The following is an 18,959-nucleotide window of genomic DNA, read 5'->3' on the forward strand; positions in this document are numbered from 1 at the left end:
CACTACACTACTTCTAAGCCAAAATTCAATGTTCTGCCTTTGCTATTGTCTATCACCTACACATATTACCATTGAAAACCACACTTTGCTCATCGTATCGAATGTTCCGGTCATACCAACCTAGTTTTGATAAAGAGCGCTGACTATATCAAGGTGACACAAATATCGCATCACATTTGTAATTTTATGAGATTATCAAAATCAGTACTTAAAGTTCAGTTATCATGTCACTTTCAGATAAAAAAAATAAAATAAAAAACGACTATGAACACAACTTCAGGTTAATAGCTGCTATAAACTTCACCACCTAATTTGCCGCCTTTCGGTTCCATGACAAGTAGGACGGATCCCCAAGAGGCCTGCAATACATCATTTTTGTCCAAAAGTAATTAGGCGGCCCCACATAGCGACACTGCTTAAAACTCTTGCGTTATATAGTATTCGATACTCGTTTGTGTTAGTGTGCATGAAACCGAAATAACTGAACCATGATTGGATTAGCCGAACCCAATAAAAAAACCAACAGTTTGGTTTTGTGTTTTAAATAATCGACTTTTCGGTTTGCTTTCGATTCTGCTATCAAAACCGATTTTTAGTATATCATAAAAAACTAACGAATGGTGCAGCCAAAAAACTAATAATTAATCAGTCGTTAACCAATAAAAAAATAAAAAGAAACGAGGACCAAAGATTCATGCCCAAATTCATTATTTTGGGCCGTTTTTTTGGCCCATAAATTTCAAGCCGGAGTGGTAAAATACAAAAACTAAAACCGAACCAAACCCATTGTGCGAACCAAAAGCGTAACCAAACAGTTTTCAAAACCCAAGAAACCGAATTTTAAGTTTTTGATTCAGTTTGAGCCAAAAACCAAAAATTTTAGGTCCAAATTTGTAATAATTAAACAATCATTAATTAACAAAAGAATTATGACCAAAGTTTCTCACTCAATTCATTGTTTTGAGCCATTTTTCTGGTCCAGTTCACACCGAATTCATTGAACCCATTGAGAGAACTGAAAACCGAACTGTATCCAAATAACTCAGAAACTGAATTTTCGAGTTTTGCTTCGGTTTGAGCCCAAAACCGACCCAAATCAAGCCATGAACTGAACATTTTCAAAAGGTGAAACCAGTAAAAAAAAATCATGGATCCACCACTGGCCATCTATCATTACAAAATATTATTTCAAGATAAAACATGGCGTTAACCCGGATAAGAAATTTCTCTAACCTTGGTTTGAAAACATATAGAAGGATGAAGTTTAGCGCCATGAACAAGCAAATCCCACCAACCATAAGATACGCTATCCCAAGAAAATCATTTTTCCCATCAATCCAACCTGTGGTTGACAAAACAAGCTTCTTCTGACCACCAAAACTATAAGTATTATAATTATTCTGCAAAGCAACAGTTATAATATCATGAGCCTCAAGACTAGTGTTTATTTTCCCGTAAAGCTTTCTAAACGTCGGTAATGCAGCGGTTCTCATCCAAACAATAAGATCTTCTTGTTCACTTAACTGTCACAAAAGAGTCAACAGTGTCGGTCACATGTTACAACTTGGTCAAACTAAGAAGAAACCAAACAATGTTTAATAAGTTAAACTTACAGGTATTTTTTCGTTAAGCTTCCCTCCCCCGATCATATCTTGTCCAAGTTGGAAATTTTTTGGGTATACTTGTGACCCAAACTTGTCTTCTGTATCACTTTTCCAAGCAATGCCCTTTTTATTAATGTTTAAAACTTTCTCTCTCAATGTTAAATTGTATGTATCGTTAAACAAACTCCACGCAATCAGTCCACACGGAACATGTAGGTTCCCAGCCGGATCTACACGGAATATCTCGTTCTACGTAGGTGCGGAATCCCTACGTAAGACGTTACGAGCGTAGAATACGATACGAGTTAACACGATCGAACACACGTTACAATAAGCAAAGACACGTTGTATATTGCAACTGGAAACACGTGATATCAATCACTGATTACACAACTCGTTACAACTCGATAACTGATTGAATTGATCTATCTGCCGTAACCTAGCTGATTATATAGGCGACAACTTCGCCTAGCATGTTCATGCGAAGTTGTCCCTAACTTCGCTTGTTCCACAAGTTCGCCTATAACAAGCGAACTTGTGAGAACTTCGCTTACATACATAACACAAATCCAAACGACTCGATTACAGACACTATATACTGAACTACTGACATCATGTACCAACAGAACAATTGGGCTTGAAATCTTGCTTTTGTTAACTCGGGCTTCGGGTTCACATTCCTTAGTTAAGAACTCGTATCCAACACTTCTTAGTTGCTTATCACCTCTACTTTTCACATATCTGAAACCAATAAGATCATGCCACATCAGCATTTTTACCAGGGTTTAAGATTCTGGTTACCCTGAATGCAAACAAATTATTTGATTTAAAACTGAATAAACCGAAAACCGAACCAGACTGAAATCGTAAAAACCCGAACCAGATTCTTATTCAGTTTTTATTTAAAACCGTAACAGAATAACCGATTCTTTTTTCGGTTATGCAAATTCTGAATTCAGTTATAACTAACGGAAGATCCATTATATGTTACTTTAAAGAAAATATCATTAATGACACATCCAGTACTTCGCAAGTATTCCTCTCAACCATATGTTCCAATAACCCCAACTCCAAATTTTTTATGCTAACATAATTAATCTTTGTAGGATACTTCAAATTAATTAAAGTAGTTACTTAATAAAAGAAATTACGCCAAATTAACTTAAATCTTTATATCATAAATTTAACCAAGTTGCTTTATAAAACATTATACCAAATTAACTTATCTTTGTATACTACTAGTGGACTATGATGGAAATTAAAGAAACAAACTATGTTTTCAGAAATTTGTTTTTTAGCTTACAAAACATCAATTCACTTAAATTGTTTTATTCGGTTTTAACTGAAACCGTACCGAATTTGTATTTGTTTATTCGGTTCGGTTACACACTTATCTTATTTGGTTCAGTTTGGCTTTCGGTTGCAACCGAATAAACCAAAAACCGAACCAATGAACACCCTACTTTCTATGCATTTTGCCCCAAATTATTCCATACTGTTTGGCCAAAAATAATTATTTAATGATATTCTTGTAGGTTCCCAGCCGGATCTACACGAGATATCTCGTTTTACGTAGGTGCGGAATCCCTACGTAAGACGTTACGAGTGTAGAAGACGATACGATTAAACACACGTTACAATAAACAAATACTCGTTATATTGCAACCTTAAACACGTGATATGTATCACTAATACTGGACTCGTTACACGTAAACTGAATACACTGTTTGAATCCCTCCTAATGTTATTAATTAAGCCGTAACCTAATCAATATATAACACGACAACTTCGCCTGGCATGTTCAGGCTAAGTTGTCACTAACTTCGCTTAGTTCACAAGTTCGCCTGTATCAGTGAACTTGTGAGCTAACTTCGTTTACATACAAACACAAATCCAAACGACTCGATTACAGACACTAGACACTGAACTACTGACATCATGTACCAACAGACTCCCCCTTGGCAGTAGCTTCATCTCTTTATCTTCAAACACGTGTCTTGTAATCTTCAACAATCTTGAATCTTCATCTTTAAGCATTCACTCCTTCTCGTACACATACCGACACAACTCTTTGATATTTCCTCGCTTCGTCTTTCCAAGAAGGAATATAAAAGATTTTCTTCTCATTCAGCACCTGCAGATCAGCTCGAAACAGGTTCACTAGATGCATCGGATCATAGACTCTCAGCAGCTCTTGTTCATCTTCGTCTTCCATCACTGCTTCAGCTGTCTCACAATCTACATACCACCACTTCAACTCTTTGAGCACATCCTTGGGCATTTGTTTCATCGGCACTTCTTTCAAACACCGGATCGGTTTATACTTCATAATCATCCAAGGCTTGCCATCTGCTCTCAACCCTCTATCTTTATCTTCGATAAGTTTTCCCTTCTGTGGTTTCAGCAGCTCGAACTTCTTTTCCTTTATACTCTCCTTCCATACTATCTTCCCGATGACTCTAGCCATATTATCATCACTTCGATTTATCAATCCCAATCTGGCTAAGTCTTTCACTTCACATTCTGGCAATGTGTTCAACGATCTCAACATTCTTTTGAAGTACTGAACGCCATCATATCTCTTAATCACAAAGAGCCTCAACTGCTCATCGTATATCCAGCAAATAATCCCTTTTCTCGCTTCAGCATAGCCTCTAATGTTGTAAGTCTTCTTAAACATAGTAGGGACCGCTGGTTTCTTCGTTTTGACGAACCACTGAGCATAGCCTTCTTTCCATCTAGGCTGCTCTTCCCATTCAATCTCATCATTTCCCATCTCTTTACTCATATCTGCGTTATCGACTTCTGGAATCTCATGCTCTACATTCTCTTCTACTATCTCTCCCTCTTCTATCTCATCATCAATCACAATCTGTTCACCAATCTTCTCTATCTCATCACTCGGTAATACATCATCATCACACATAAAGTCATCATCCATCTCCTCAACCTCCACTACCACCACATCATCACCACCAGCTGCTGTTGTCGACTCCCCCTGAGTTGTGGAAGTCCCAAGAGCTTGTACAGTTCTTGGCAACTCACCACCTGCACCTTTCGATGCATTGGGATCATCGTCTCGATCATTTCTCCTCTTGGTCCTCAACTCATCGCCTTTACAGCTCGTCTCCCCCTGAGATGCCAAGAACTCCTTCAGAGCATCTATGATTTTTTCCATGTTCTACCAGCAGGGACGACTGCATCTGATTCTCTGCAACTAGGCGTTGAATAGCCTGGGTCTGGATAAGATTAGTCCTTGACTGCTCTGCCACGACCCGTTCAAGTGCTGCTATTCGTTCAGAGTCTGATAGGGTTGCATCGAAATCAAACCTCATATGAGATATATCGTGAGTGTACTGAGGAGGGATTGCCGATGTATCCGGGACCTCAGAAGTAGACGTAACCGCAGGTGGTATCGTCACCGATATCCCTGCAGTGGCCACAACCATCGACTCAATAAAATGTGCCACGACCTCCGTTGGAGTAAGAGTTGGAGGTGGCAACAAGACAATCTCCGGAGCCGATAGTTGAAATGAAGTGAGTGGGAGGCCAAATGAGGATGAGGTAGCCACCACGGGAATGTCCGTGGCGCTTGGCCTTGTAACCTGTAATGATGAGGGAACCATTGTCATACCGGACAGTGCGGGTGGGGTGAAACGTACCACCCTCGAGCTCTCACCGGCTCCTGATCCTGCACCTATCCGTTCCCTTCTTGATCTCCGGATCAACTGTTGAACTTCTTCTTCATAGTCTGACTCACTATCATCATCAGCTCTCTTTCCTTTCCCATGAGTCCGTTCATGTGTTACCAAAATCCGTCTCGCTTCGGTCAATTCATCATCAGAATCTGAGTCAGCCACCGTTGTAGCTGCCCTAGTAACATTCACACCCGAAGCTTGTTCAACCGAGACCTGTACATTCTCCTCTGGATCAACCCTCTCCATGTCAAAAAATCCCTGACCGCCAAACTCTGCGTCAAGATCTATGTTCTCCTCCGGTGACACAACGGGAGCAGCAGGTATAGCTTGAGGTGCTCCTGCCTGTTGTGGTGCCGGGTCCCGAAACTCGTCCCCACGAGCAGGCACATACCCCGGGTTGATTAAGTACCCGAATAGTGGAGTATGTCGAGGACGGAGCTCAGGTTTGCTCCTCGCACTGGAGGATCTGCATTGGGCAAAGATCCTTTTGCTCACACTTTCTACGTATCGGATTGGGCGGCGCTGAGGTAGCGTTGGAGCAACATGATCCAAGATCATTTGGAGAAATCTTGGATACATGATAAATCTCTCACGCGCCACCGCTCTTCGTTGTCGATCGATCTCGTAGAAGACCATCTGACTAAAGCTGTAACGCTTGTTATAAGTCAGAGCAGTCATAGCCGACTGCATGGTCGCGCCCATGCCATCAGTGCCCGCCTTTCTCCCTGACATGCAAACAATCATGACATGCATGAGAAAGCGCCACTGTTCAAGCAAAAATCCCTTCCTTCTCTGGGTATCTCCCAAGGGACCTGAGTATCCCATCCTTAAAAACGCTCCATCACGGAAAGGAGCTACAAAATCTGTCGGGTCATCTATTGTCTCATCTCCAAAACGTAAAGCCGCCCGGATTTGTTCAGATGAGAACTGAACAATGTGATTGTTGACTGTTGCTCGCATCACCGGGGGCTCGACCCTACAATCATATTCCACGGTCTGCCAAAAATCCTCAATGTTTGGCAAGGATATTGGCAGTGTTGTCGTAATCGCGTGGAATATACGCGAGCGTAGTAGGAATGTGATGATTTCGCGGAAATCATCAACTCCGCTCGCCTCCGGGTCTAATGTTATATACATGTTGTGACCCGGGAAGAACTGTCTTTGGTTATCACCACCGTCATCACCGCCTGCACCACCTATAGCAGCCATATCTGCACCAAACAGACTAAGTTAGATAAGCGACAAAACAAATCACAAGTTCTCCTGTTACCATGAGCGAAGTTGTGATCTTTTCAGTATAGGCGAAATTAAAGGTGGGGCGAAGTTGGGAAACAACTTCGCTTCAACTTTAACTTCGTCTGTTAACTGTTAAGTAAAAAAGTCCAGGCGAAGTTAATGGTAACGTCGCCTAACCACAATATCGCCTCATAAACTGTTTCAAAAATAATTATCAGGCGAAGTTAAACCTCAGGCGAAGTTACGGACAACTTCGCCTAAACTGTAACTTCGCCGAATATGAAATGGCATCAGTTAGGTTTATCGAACGACGTGATTTGGTCAATTTTGTGCTTGCGGATCTCGTAAAACTTGATTTAATGACGATTTAGACGATTAGATTGATTATGAACACGTAAAGATACGTTTGAAAATCGGTTGTTAAGGGTTCGAAAAAACGAGGACGTGAAACGGGTCGAATCGACCGATGATAAACGTTAATGAACATGATTAATCAATTCGATTACCCTACACACCTTTAAACACGGATTAGAACTTGAGAAAATTGAATACAGAAAGATCGAGATGAAGTTCGCCCAGGTATACGATAAGTTCGCCTAGGGATTTGATAGATAAGTTCGCTGGAGTTTTGGAAAATAATGGACCAGTTTGACCTATGAATTCCTTTATATAGGGTCAGAGTTGTTCCGGCAAAGTTATGGATAACTTCGCCTATAAATGGCGAAGTTATGCTCAACTTCGTTGGAATTAAAAAAAATTTCAAAACAAACCCCATAATTTGAACAATTTGCAATTAAGTTTTAAAACAACCTTTAATGTGTTAAATGATACGATCAAGACCAAGTAACCAGATATAAAATCATACAACTACATAAGTAGAAAAATTTTAAAATTTAAAGTACACGGGATCAAATTTCAGTCTCGATAGGGACTACCATGTTTTAGAAAAGATCCGAACAGGAATCATACTAACTACGTGACTGTCACACAGATCCGTGTTCAGCTTTATTATGACATAAAGAAACAGGTTGTAAGCAGGTAATTAACTTAAAATGGTTTTCATCGTTTCTGTGATACGGGTTCGGTTCAATTAAGCTCAAAACTTAAGTGGGCAACAACTCAGAGATTATGATGCCTCCTATCTATTCTCAAAGCGTATTTGGCTTTCCCCAAGTCACCCCGAGTTGACCTCGACCCGTAGTGTCTGATTAAATAGTAGGAACTCTTCGATCTTTGGACTCTTAATCCCGTTCTCTATCTTGCATCTTGATTGAGAAGTCTTATCATTATGAACTCTATAATGTCTCAGTAACTAATTTTTTTTTTTTTTTTTTAAGTATTTACACAAACTTCAGATAAACTACTGCAAGTCCCGAATCTGGATCACTGCAGTTTCTTGACACGCTATCTTCACGGGAATCAGAACACTCACGGGCTCGTGTTTGACTGGGTAATCGCTTTTCTGCCTATCATTCGGAAAGATATATATGGAGACATGCACAATTGTTAAGAAGTTTTCACGTAAAATCGAGTAGATTTAGTTAGTATCACTTCAACTTTTACGCACCATAAAAAGCTACCATGACATACAATGACTGTTCTAAAGTCTTTTAGGCCTAATAACTTCACTAGTTAAGCACACAGAATCAGTATATCTATCACTTTCCAAGGCTGGATCAATTTTCTGTTAAACATAGTAAAGGAACTTCTTACAAAGTAGTAGACTTGAAAAATAATTTCATCTCCCGGAAAAATTTTTAACTTCAATCGCCCCGATCAAATTGAAGTTTTCAGGTAAACGGCTATCCCGAAGATCCAATGGATCAGCTGGACCGACCACATACAAGTATGTGTCCTTCTAACTAAGTATGATCGACTAATTTTCAGCGAAAGAATAAAAACACATCATAAACCGCCCCGGTCACTTTCAGTCATCTGGTTAATGGCTATCCTTATATTCAACAAGTAGAAATGAGGACCAAACATATCCGAAGATATGTCCTTCAAACTGAGGCAACCGACATAATTCTAAGCGATAGTGACCTTTTTTTTTAATAAAGATAAAAACACGGTTACTCGGGATTGATCATCCCATTCAGCTCAACAAGGTTTTGAAATCTAGTTTTGTCAAACGCTTTCGTAAACATGTCAGCGAAATTATCTAGCGTATCAACCTTTTCGAGCACAATCAGTTTCTTCTCAGCACAATCCCGTATAAAATGATGACGGATGTCAATATGTTTAGTTTTACTGAGTTTTATGGGATTGTTAGTTACTGAGATAGCAGCAGTATTATCAATGCAAATAGGAGTATGAGTGAAATTCGGACCGTAATCGCGTAACTGTTGTTGAATCCAAAGAACCTGGGTGCAGCAGTTAGATGCTGCCATGTATTCTGCTTCACAGGTTGAAATCGCGACTGAGGTCTGCTTCTTGCATTGCCATGACACTAATCTGCCACCAAGAAACTGACATCCACCTGTAGTTGACTTCCGACTCTGATTGCACCCTCCATAATCAGAATCTGTGTAAGCGACCAACTCCAAGTCTCCTCCTCTCGTGTACCACAACCCCAGCTTAGGCTTGCCTTTGAGATACCGTAGAATCCTCTTCACACCCTTCAAGTGAGATTCCTTTGGGTTTGCCTGAAAGCGAGCACAAAGACAAACAGCAAACATTATATCAGGCCTAGAAGCAGTTAAGTACATTAAAGAACCTATTATTGCCCGATATTGAGTTGGGTCCACGTCTGCATCGTTGTCTGAATCAGCACCTAATTTGAGGTTGACGCAGACTGGAGTATCGTATGGAGTGCTGTCCTCCATCTTGAAGCGTTTGAGAACATCATGGACATACTTAGTCTGATGAATGAACATCCCATCTTTCTTCTGATCAACCTGCAGTCCTAAAAAGAATGTTAGTTCACCCATAGCACTCATTTCAAATCTCTTCTTCATGAAGGCCTCAAACTCCTGACACATGGCGACTTTTGATGCAGCAAAGATGATGTCGTCCACGTAGACTTGCACCAGTAGAAAGTCGCTCCCTTTTCTTTTGAAGAACAAAGTGCTATCAATCTTTCCCCGTTCAAAACCATTTTCAAGAAAGTAGTCGGATAGTGTAGAATACCAGGCACGAGGGGCCTGATGTAGCCCATACAGTGCTTTACTTAGCTTGTATACGTGATCAGGAAAGTCTGGGTCAGGAAAACCCGGAGGTTGCTCAACGTACACAACCTCATCGACTTTACCGTTAAGAAAAACACTCTTCACATCCAACTTAAAAACCTTCATCTCCTTATGTGCAGCAAATGCCAAAAACAATCGAATGGCTTCCAATCTTGCCACAGGAGCAAACACCTCATTGTAATCAATCCCCTCTTGTTGATTAAAACCTTTTACAACCAGCCTCGCCTTGTTCCTGATAATAATCCCCTTTTCATCTCTCTTGCATTTGAAGACCCATTTTGTGCCAATCGCATGCACATTCTTTGGTTTTGCAACCAAGTTCTATACCTCCATCTTCTTAAACTGGGCTAATTCTTCTTGCATGGCTTCGACCCACGAGTTGTCCTTGAGAGCCATTTGATAGTTCTTTGGTTCAATCTGGCTGATGAAGCAGGTGTACAAGCACTCGTTGATTATGCCTGAATCTTTAATGCTTGTATAAACACATGTGTACTCATTCAAGCTTTGTCTTGTTTGTAAACCGTCGGACAGATCACCTATCACATTCTCCAATGGGTGATTTTTGTGAACTCTCGTAGTCGGAACCGCACTGACATCTAGATTGTCTTCCAGGTTCGAAGGTAGCACATCAGTGGGTGATTGTTGTTGAGAGTGAAACGGATTGAAAAATTCTTCTTCAGTAGAGGCAGCAGGGGTATCGACAGCTTTTGACGAGGAAGGCTGACATTTATCATACTTCGGTCGTTGCACATAATTGTCCTCCTCATCAAAAATCATCTTCGAAACAATTCTTTCATCTACTTCTGCACAATCCAAGTAAGGTATGTTAAAAGATTTGAAAAGTCTATCATAGTCGAAAACCCCAGCGGGTCCCGTGCTTGGTTTTGGTGATTTGTAACTTGTGATATCAGTGTTACACACCACCTCAACCTTGCTGGTCGATGTATTAAAGACACGTCTGTTGGGTGTCCCAACAACATATCCGACTAAAATTCCTTCGTCGGCTACTTCATCAAATTTAGAATTTGTCTTTAATATCGAACACGGGGACCCGAATGGTTCAAGACCACTCAAGTTGGGCTTTCTCCCATGCATAAGTTCATAACATGTTTTATTAAATCTTTTAACGGTTAACACTCGATTAAGGATATAACAGGCTGTTGCAACAGCTTCAGCCCCGAACACCACAGGAAGTTTCGAATCAGCCAGCATGGTTCTGGCTCCTTCAATTAACGTTCTGTTCTTCCTCTCAGCCACTCCATTTTGTTGCGGAGTATACGGAGCGCTGTACTGGTGTTCGATTCCTTTCTGTAAGCAGAAGAGCTCCATCTGATAGTTCTTGAACTCAGTCCCATTGTCACTCCTGATGTATTTAACTATTTTTCCCATAATGTTCTCAACTTTGGTAATCAAATTTATCACCATCTGAACCGTTTCATCCTTTGACTTCAGGAAATATACCCAAGAGTATCGAGAGAAATCATCAGTGATCACCAAGCAGTAAGATGTTCCTCCTAGGCTTTTTGCATTCACGGGACCAAAGAGATCCATGTGAAGTAAGTCTAGGGTACTGACAATTGAGTTAACCTTCTTGGTGCGATGGGATTTCTTGTGTTGCTTTCCCTTTTTGCACGATAAGCATTGGTCTTCAAAGTTGAAATTCTTCAAGGGAACACCCAGCACAAGCCCATTCTTGACAAGGTAGTTCATTTTTCGAAGATGAATATGCCCCATTCTCCTATGCCATAATTCGGACTCCGATTCAGTTGCTTTCGACAGAAGACACGATTCTTCTGTGTCATCTCAGTCGACCTCATGTCCATTATATACGTACTCTTTTCTCTTGGAGCCTTCATAACAATCCAATCCTCTGGTATCTTGAAACCAGGATATAGCACGATCGCTTCATTCTTGGTGAAATGCACGGTGTAGTCTTTGTCACAAATCTGCGAAACACTCAGCAGGTTGTGCTTCAGTTCTTCAACAAAATTTACTTTCTCTAACGTCATCTTTCCGTTAGTCACCGTCCAAATTCCTGTAATCCTTCCACCGCTCTCTCCAGCGAAACTCACTCTTCCTCCCTGAACAGGTTTCCAATCGTGTAACAAATTCTTGTTACCTGTCATGTGCCGGGAACAGCCGCTATCCACAACCCATTGATTGTTTGCAGCCCTGTTCAACTGTTCCTGCACGATTAAAGCAGATGATTAAAATCTGGGGACCCAAGACCTATTGGTCTTGGGTCGATACATCCCGTACCTTGGCTGTCCAAAGTTAGTATCAGAATAATTTCTGTAAGTCCTAAAAGGATACCTTCTTGGAGATTGACTATGAGGCCATCCAAACCTTCTAGAATTAAATGAATTATTTCTCATGATTTGGTTGTTAACGGGGAAAAACTGAGGTTGATTTCTTTGAAAACCTGGATTAGTCCAATTTCTGAATTTTGAAGAGTTTTCATTTTTACCATTATAGTGATTAGTTCTATTCTCAGTTTTTGAAGGTCTCACACCTCTGAATCTCCGCTTCAGAGGGCAATCAGCAATTAGGTGTCCTAATTGATTACATCTGAAACAACTCCTGTGTTCAACTTTCTTTTCAACAGTTGTTTTAGATGATGAGGCTGCATTACTGCCCGTTTGTCTCACATATGGTGGGACATACGGGTTTAGTGGAGATTTCTTTCCAGTTGTTTTATTTTTCTCTCCACTTTTTGGTAATACTGCCTTTTCTTTTGTCTCACTCGACTCTGATGACTTGTCCGAGTTTGATGAGACAGGACTAGGAGCAGAAATTTTAACACTCGAAACAGGCTTACTTGTTTCGCCTTTACTAACTTCTAGTTCTTTACTAGTTACCTTAACCGGAACTGTTTGACTATAATCAACATCAACAGATTTCTGATTACTAGGATCATAAGTGTAATTATGATTGTACGGTGGCGGAACTTCATGATATCCAATTCCTCCCGTTTTAACTGGGGAACCTTGATCACTAACGAGGTGATCAAGTATAGCGGTGGAATTTCTAAATTTCTCAAGTTTCCTGTTAAGTTCCACCACTTTCACCTGGTGATCAGCTATCTGTTTATCCCTTTCAGCTATTAGTTTGGTTTTTTCTTCTAACACTTCATAGCTCAGATCAATTACTTTAATTTTTTTAGCTAGATTTGCTTTAAGACTTCTAATATCTTTTTCACTAGCTTTTATTTTTACTTTATAACTATTTTCTCTAGCTTTAGTGAAATGATGTTCTTCTTTTAAGGTTTTAAATTGAGCATCCAAACTAACATACTGATCAGTTATAGTTGTCAATTGTTCAGACAGATTTTCACACTTAGTGCAAGGGAGTTTAGTACTTACCTCGGTGAGCTGATCTTTCACATCTGCCATACAAGCTTCATTTTGAGCCTCTGCCATGTAAGCTTCACTTTCGCCAGTCACTTCCTCAGTATCTGCAGTTTCGATGTTCGCCATATTGGCCTGTTCGAACACTTCTTCAACATGCAGATTCCAGTTATATTCCCCATTCTGTCTGGAAATCATGGCTCTATTATCATTACCACCCCCATTCTGGTGTGTCGACCTGTTCTGACTACGTTCAACTCTCTCATTCGTGCACTCCTTCGCAAAGTGGCCATTCTGTTGACAGTTGTAACAGCGCACCTTTGACTTGTCAAAACCCGGTCTCTCACCAACAAACTTCCTTCCTGTCTTCTTCATAAACCTCTTAACCCTTCTCACAATCATCGCCATCTGCCACTGCAGATCCATCTCTTCCAGATCATCAGCATCGATCTGATCATAGTCTTCCTTCAATATTGCTGGATCAACAATCTTACCTTGAATGTAATTTTCATACGAAGCAATAAAGGATGCATAGAGAGCAAACTGCTGTTCAGCAGATTTAACACTCATGGGCATCCTTGAGTAGTTGTTGTTCGAAACACTTGGGGTAAAACTACTCTTGGTTGCTTGAGGGTTAGAAGCATTTGATCCTCCAGCTACAAAGCATACATCACCATTTATGTTGAGAGATACATGACCTTCATGTGTTGAGTTAGCGCCCGACTCTCCCTTTGAGTAGTAAGTAGACGAATCAGACTTCAAACTTGAACTTGTATTAACCTTTGCACCATACATTCCTGGATCTTGAACCTGATCAGTAGGTGTCTCTTTTCGAACCATGTTTAGTTCAAAAGTTCGTAGCTTGTTAACTGCTGTTTCCAGGTCATTGTCAGCAAAGTCTTTGTCTTCTCTCATCAACACAGTGTACATCTCCCATTTCGGTGGGAGAGCATCAAGAAGCTTTTCAACAATTTCATCTTCTTTGTAAGCAATTGAATAATTGTTGAGTTCGGTCATCAGATGATAATATCTAGTGATGATATCATCAAGTGATTCATTCTTCAAGTACTTGAAGACCGAGAATTGGGTTTTAAGTAGTTTAATCTTTGAAGCACGAATTCCCACATTACCCTCAAAACGGTTTTCAAGAGCTTCCCAAAGCTCTCTAGCAGTCTAATACTTTCTGAAGGTGTGTAGAATCTCTTGTGGAAGAGCCATAGTAATCGCAGCATAAGCTTTGCTTTCAGCCTCATACATTTTCTTCTCTTCTTCTTTCATCTCTTTGTATTTCTTTATCTGATCACGACCCTCATACTCAGCAGTATGTGGAATGTAACCATCTTGTATGCATACCCACATCTTAGCATCTTGGTACTTGACATATTGTTCAAAACGATCTTTCCACGCTACATAATCGGTTTTCTTAAGCATCTTCGGTGCCTTTGTAGCCGAACCTGCTTCCACTTCTATCTTAACTAGTTCCGTAATGTTGATTGAAGACATCTTTCACGAAACACACAGAAACCCGAAAAATAAAAATTTTATTTTTAACAGTACTGTAGGCGAAGTTGTGGATAACTTCGCTTAAGTCTGAACTTCGCTGATTCTGAACTTCGCTTCCTTTTTAAATTCGCCTGATTTGGCGAAGTTGTAGATAACTTCGCTTAAGGTAAGCGAACTTGTGAAGTAGGCGAAGTTGTGGGTAACTTCGCTGATATAGGCGAACTTGAGAAGGTAGGCGAAGTTGTGGATAACTTCGCTTAACCTTATATCTTCGCTGAAACCTTACGAACAGTGACGGCAACTTCGCCTGATGAACACGATGAATATGCAGGTTAGATTTCTGGATTTTACGAGGTTTGTGAAGGTGTTATGGGTTGTTCATGATTGTAGGAGGTGAGTATAACACAAAAACTCAGAAAATTCGTCCCGTGAATAGTCGAACGGAACGATTTCTACACTCGCGTGATAATCCCGAACCACACAATGAGCAGTGGCTCTGATACCAATTGTAGGTTCCCAGCCGGATCTACACGAGATATCTCGTTTTACGTAGGTGCGGAATCCCTACGTAAGACGTTATGAGTGTAGAAGACGATACGATTAAACACACGTTACAATAAACAAATACTCGTTATATTGCAACCTTAAACACGTGATATGTATCACTAATACTGGACTCGTTACACGTAAACTGAATACACTGATTGAATCCCTCCAAATGTTATTGATTAAGCCGTAACCTAATCAATATATAACACGACAACTTCGCCTGGCATGTTCAGGCGAAGTTGTCACTAACTTCGCTTAGTTCACAAGTTCGCCTGTATCAGCGAACTTGTGAGCTAACTTCGCTTACATACAAACACAAATCCAAACGACTCGATTACAGATACTAGACACTGAACTACTGACATCATGTACCAACAATTCTTGACCAAAAAATTTGTAATCTTACCGGCGATGGTTTTGATAGAAGTAGTCTAGCTGATAATAGACATAGATGGGGGGATCCATTCTTTTAGGTACCTAACGAAACAACCGGGCCAAAAGAGAAAGGTTCATGTAAAGAGCTATATATAGTCAACGTAGATTATTATCAAAATAGCATGGACTAACAGTAATATTCTCGATGCAGGTTTTGTTAGCGTCAGAATTTTTAATATATGCAGTTGCGTTGCCACGATACATTTCAGGGAGACAATCTTGATCATAGCGATAAACAATTTCCACCACCTGCATTCCCATTCAAAGAAACTTGTAATAATACTCGATGCAATAAAGTGGAAAAGATATGGTTTGATTGTTACGCGCTTGGATGCAAACAGAGAGAAGAGGCCAATAGGGATGAAAAGAAATGCAATGGCTAGAATTGATGCGATGACCTGAGTGAAATATATAATGTTAAAGAAAACTATTTGATGGGCTAAATTAGTTCATATATATAATAGAATTGTAATCATAACTTACCCATCCTGGGGTTAAAATTGGTTTCCAAGCGGGAAGCTCTTGCTGTGTAAACCTAGAATCTGAAGCAGTCAAATGTTAGTTGTTATTATTCTAAAGGACAACAATTAACACAGTTGAGTTTTAGAATGATGTGTTTAAATAACAAAAGATGATTCTGCTTACTCCTGCAGGCAGCTTAGTTGACTAACCCTAAAAGCCTAATTGAATGTTTTTAGACACTAAATTGCATCAACGATAATCAGCATACAATAAACACAGTAACAACAACTTCACAACCAGAACACGATCAAACAGAATACAAGCGACGAAACACATAGAATTGCGGTGATCAAAAGGGTTTATGGATAAAAATACAAGTGAATGCAAATACAGAAAACATACTTCTAAGATCAAATAACTACAATTTCGAAGAAGGAACCTAATTCAGCCTAACCTATAAATCGGAGCCGCAATAAACACAGTAGCGATGATCAAATATAATATTTAGAATAACTAAAGTAACGAAAAGCAATGCAAAGTATAGAATTGGATTGCAGTGATCGAACACTTCTTCTTTTTTTTAGGGTTTATGGATTATTATTTAAAAAAAATAAAAAATAAATTAATTAATTGCAGCGGAGAAGATACATTGGGGTTTTTTGGAGATCCTTCTAGTGGATCTTGAGGAGCCAATGCCATTGGTCACCGCCTGATTATTCATGTTTGAGTTTGGGGATGAATTAGTTGGAAACGGAATTTAAAGGGAAAGCTAGTGCTGTGTTGTGTTATGGGGAAGAATTACATTATTTTGACACGTGTAAAGGGTTTACATTCATGGTACATTGGATTAGTGTGTTTCCTTCACGCGTTGCATGAGAAACTCGGTAACGGGATTAGGTTTTTAAATATAAATATACAAACATAGTATAATGACTATCTCATCTGAAAAAAAAATATTTATCTAAGTATAAAAAAAGGTGTGTATCAGTTTGGCTCATTACAGTATCAATGTGCATTGCACTTACTGTATAGCTTACTATAAAAATATTATATTATATTCCGAACATAATTTCGTTTTCAACGAAACTTATATACTTTATTGTGAAAACACTTTCGTTTTTATGGCACGACATAGATGAAATAAACATGCCGTAACGACGCTTTCATTTTAGACCATCATCTATGGTGAGAGGCTTCGAAGCTCCTCCCCAGTGCCACGTCAGCGCCACGTGGGCACTGGGGGCTTCAAAGCCCCACCTCAAAGATGCCCCTCTATGGTGAGGGGGCTTCAAAGCCCTTTAATTTTTTTATATTTTCTATAAATAAAGGGGTGGGACCCACCAACATTCACCATTATTCAACACCCAACATATCTTCCTTCTTTTGCAACTCTTAATCTTAATCCACCACCACCACTTTCTTCTTCAAGAATGGCCATGAATCTTTCAAACCCTTGAATCTCAGATCCACTCAGCCCACCACCAAAAAAACTGGTTTCTCTTTTAACTGTATGTTCGGATTAGGTGTGCCGGAGCTCATGGTTATCGTCGGCGTTGCCACCCTCGTGTTCGGCCCTAAGGCCATGCCGGAAATTGGTCGGAACTTTGGCAAAACCCTTAAAAGCTTTCAACAGGTATAAATCAATTATTTTTTTTATAAATTAAGGGGAGCCGTTGAAGGGGAGGGACCCACCAACATTCACCATCTGCGTCAGCCGTTGCATTGCCCAAACCCTCGTCGCCCTGCATCCATCGGCGCCCCACTACGGTGTTCGGCGCCCAAGTCACCCAACAAACCCTCTTGAGGGCGCCCCATAGTGGATGGTCTTATATATAGCATAATTGTATTTAGGAATGAGCAATTCGCGGTTTCAAACCGTCAGAACTACCAGGGAACTGAAACCGAACCGCTAGATCTGAACCGTATTATTATACTTCGGGTTCATTTTCGGATATTAAATTTGGGTGAAAACGGGTTATATTTAAAATCCTATACGTTTAGTAGGCTTTCCAACTTCTATGTACTAGCGACCATCCATGTTCTCACTTTCCTGCTTATATACAATCCTTAACGATAATCATCTTCCACATACCTAAATATGTTTTAAGATATAATTGTTTTCTGTAATATTTTGAGTCATTCTAATCTATTTTCAATCCCCTCCATTAAAATATAATATGTTGATATGATAACTTTTTATTTTTCAGATCGTAGTTTGTTTCTTGCACCTTCTAATAGTTTATATTAAGATGTTTAATTGAAAACCGGTACCGACAAGAATCGTTTAACTTGATTCTGAACTGGACCGGAATCGTTAAAATACGGTCCGGTTCCGGTTCTTATATTTAGCCTTTAAAGGTTGTGGTTCGGTTCCATTTCAGTCTAGTTCGGTTATGAACCGTTGCACAACCCTAATTGTATTGTTGGGAGCTCTCTAAAGTCAAGTCAAGTAATATTTTTAATATTCAAAGAAATTAATTTGACACGTGCAGGGTTAGCTTAAAATAAAAGAGTTAGATTAAAATAAGAAGTATGATATATATAGAAAAGATAACAAATCATTTATTCTATTAACGTTATATTTGAATGGTTGAAATTAATTTGGAGAAAAATTATTATTATATATAATAAAAGAAGAGTTTGGCGCCACTGGGCTATGATTAGTCCGTTTGGCGACGCCTGACTCACCACTACAACGTCCGAAACAGACAACATGTGTGATTTACCAACGACTGAATTTTATGGACAATTTTGTTTTAGTTCAAGGACCATAAAGAACGTAACCGAAACCGACCAAATTGATGTCGACTCACCACTGTAACATTGGGAACGCCGACGCTTGAGTTTTACAAACGTCCGGGTTTTATCGATTGAATAAACGTCATTTTAGATATTTTATTTTTTTCATATGTTAATTTGACGAAATTTTTTTGGGGG

At 39.7% G+C, this 18,959-nt stretch overlaps 1 protein-coding gene across 1 annotated transcript; it reads right to left on the reverse strand.

Moving 5' to 3' along the window:
* Window positions 1-213: 213 nt before the first annotated feature.
* LOC143635521 (ALA-interacting subunit 3-like) lies at window positions 214-16,801 on the reverse strand. Its single transcript, XM_077103345.1, has 9 exons — window positions 16,671-16,801; window positions 16,044-16,102; window positions 15,884-15,958; window positions 15,693-15,809; window positions 15,532-15,602; window positions 2,235-2,345; window positions 1,614-1,815; window positions 1,234-1,523; window positions 214-359 (listed from the first exon to the last, which is right to left on the reverse strand). The coding sequence occupies exons 1-9, from the start codon at window positions 16,741-16,743 to the stop codon at window positions 308-310; spliced, it is 1,050 nt and encodes a 349-aa protein (XP_076959460.1). The 5' UTR covers window positions 16,744-16,801; the 3' UTR covers window positions 214-307.
* Window positions 16,802-18,959: the final 2,158 nt, after the last annotated feature.

The sequence above is a fragment of the Bidens hawaiensis genome, unplaced genomic scaffold (assembly GCF_021521415.1).
Source record: "Bidens hawaiensis isolate Kalapana, Puna unplaced genomic scaffold, B.hawaiensis_p1.1 tig00007551_1, whole genome shotgun sequence".
Taxonomy (NCBI): domain Eukaryota; kingdom Viridiplantae; phylum Streptophyta; class Magnoliopsida; order Asterales; family Asteraceae; genus Bidens; species Bidens hawaiensis.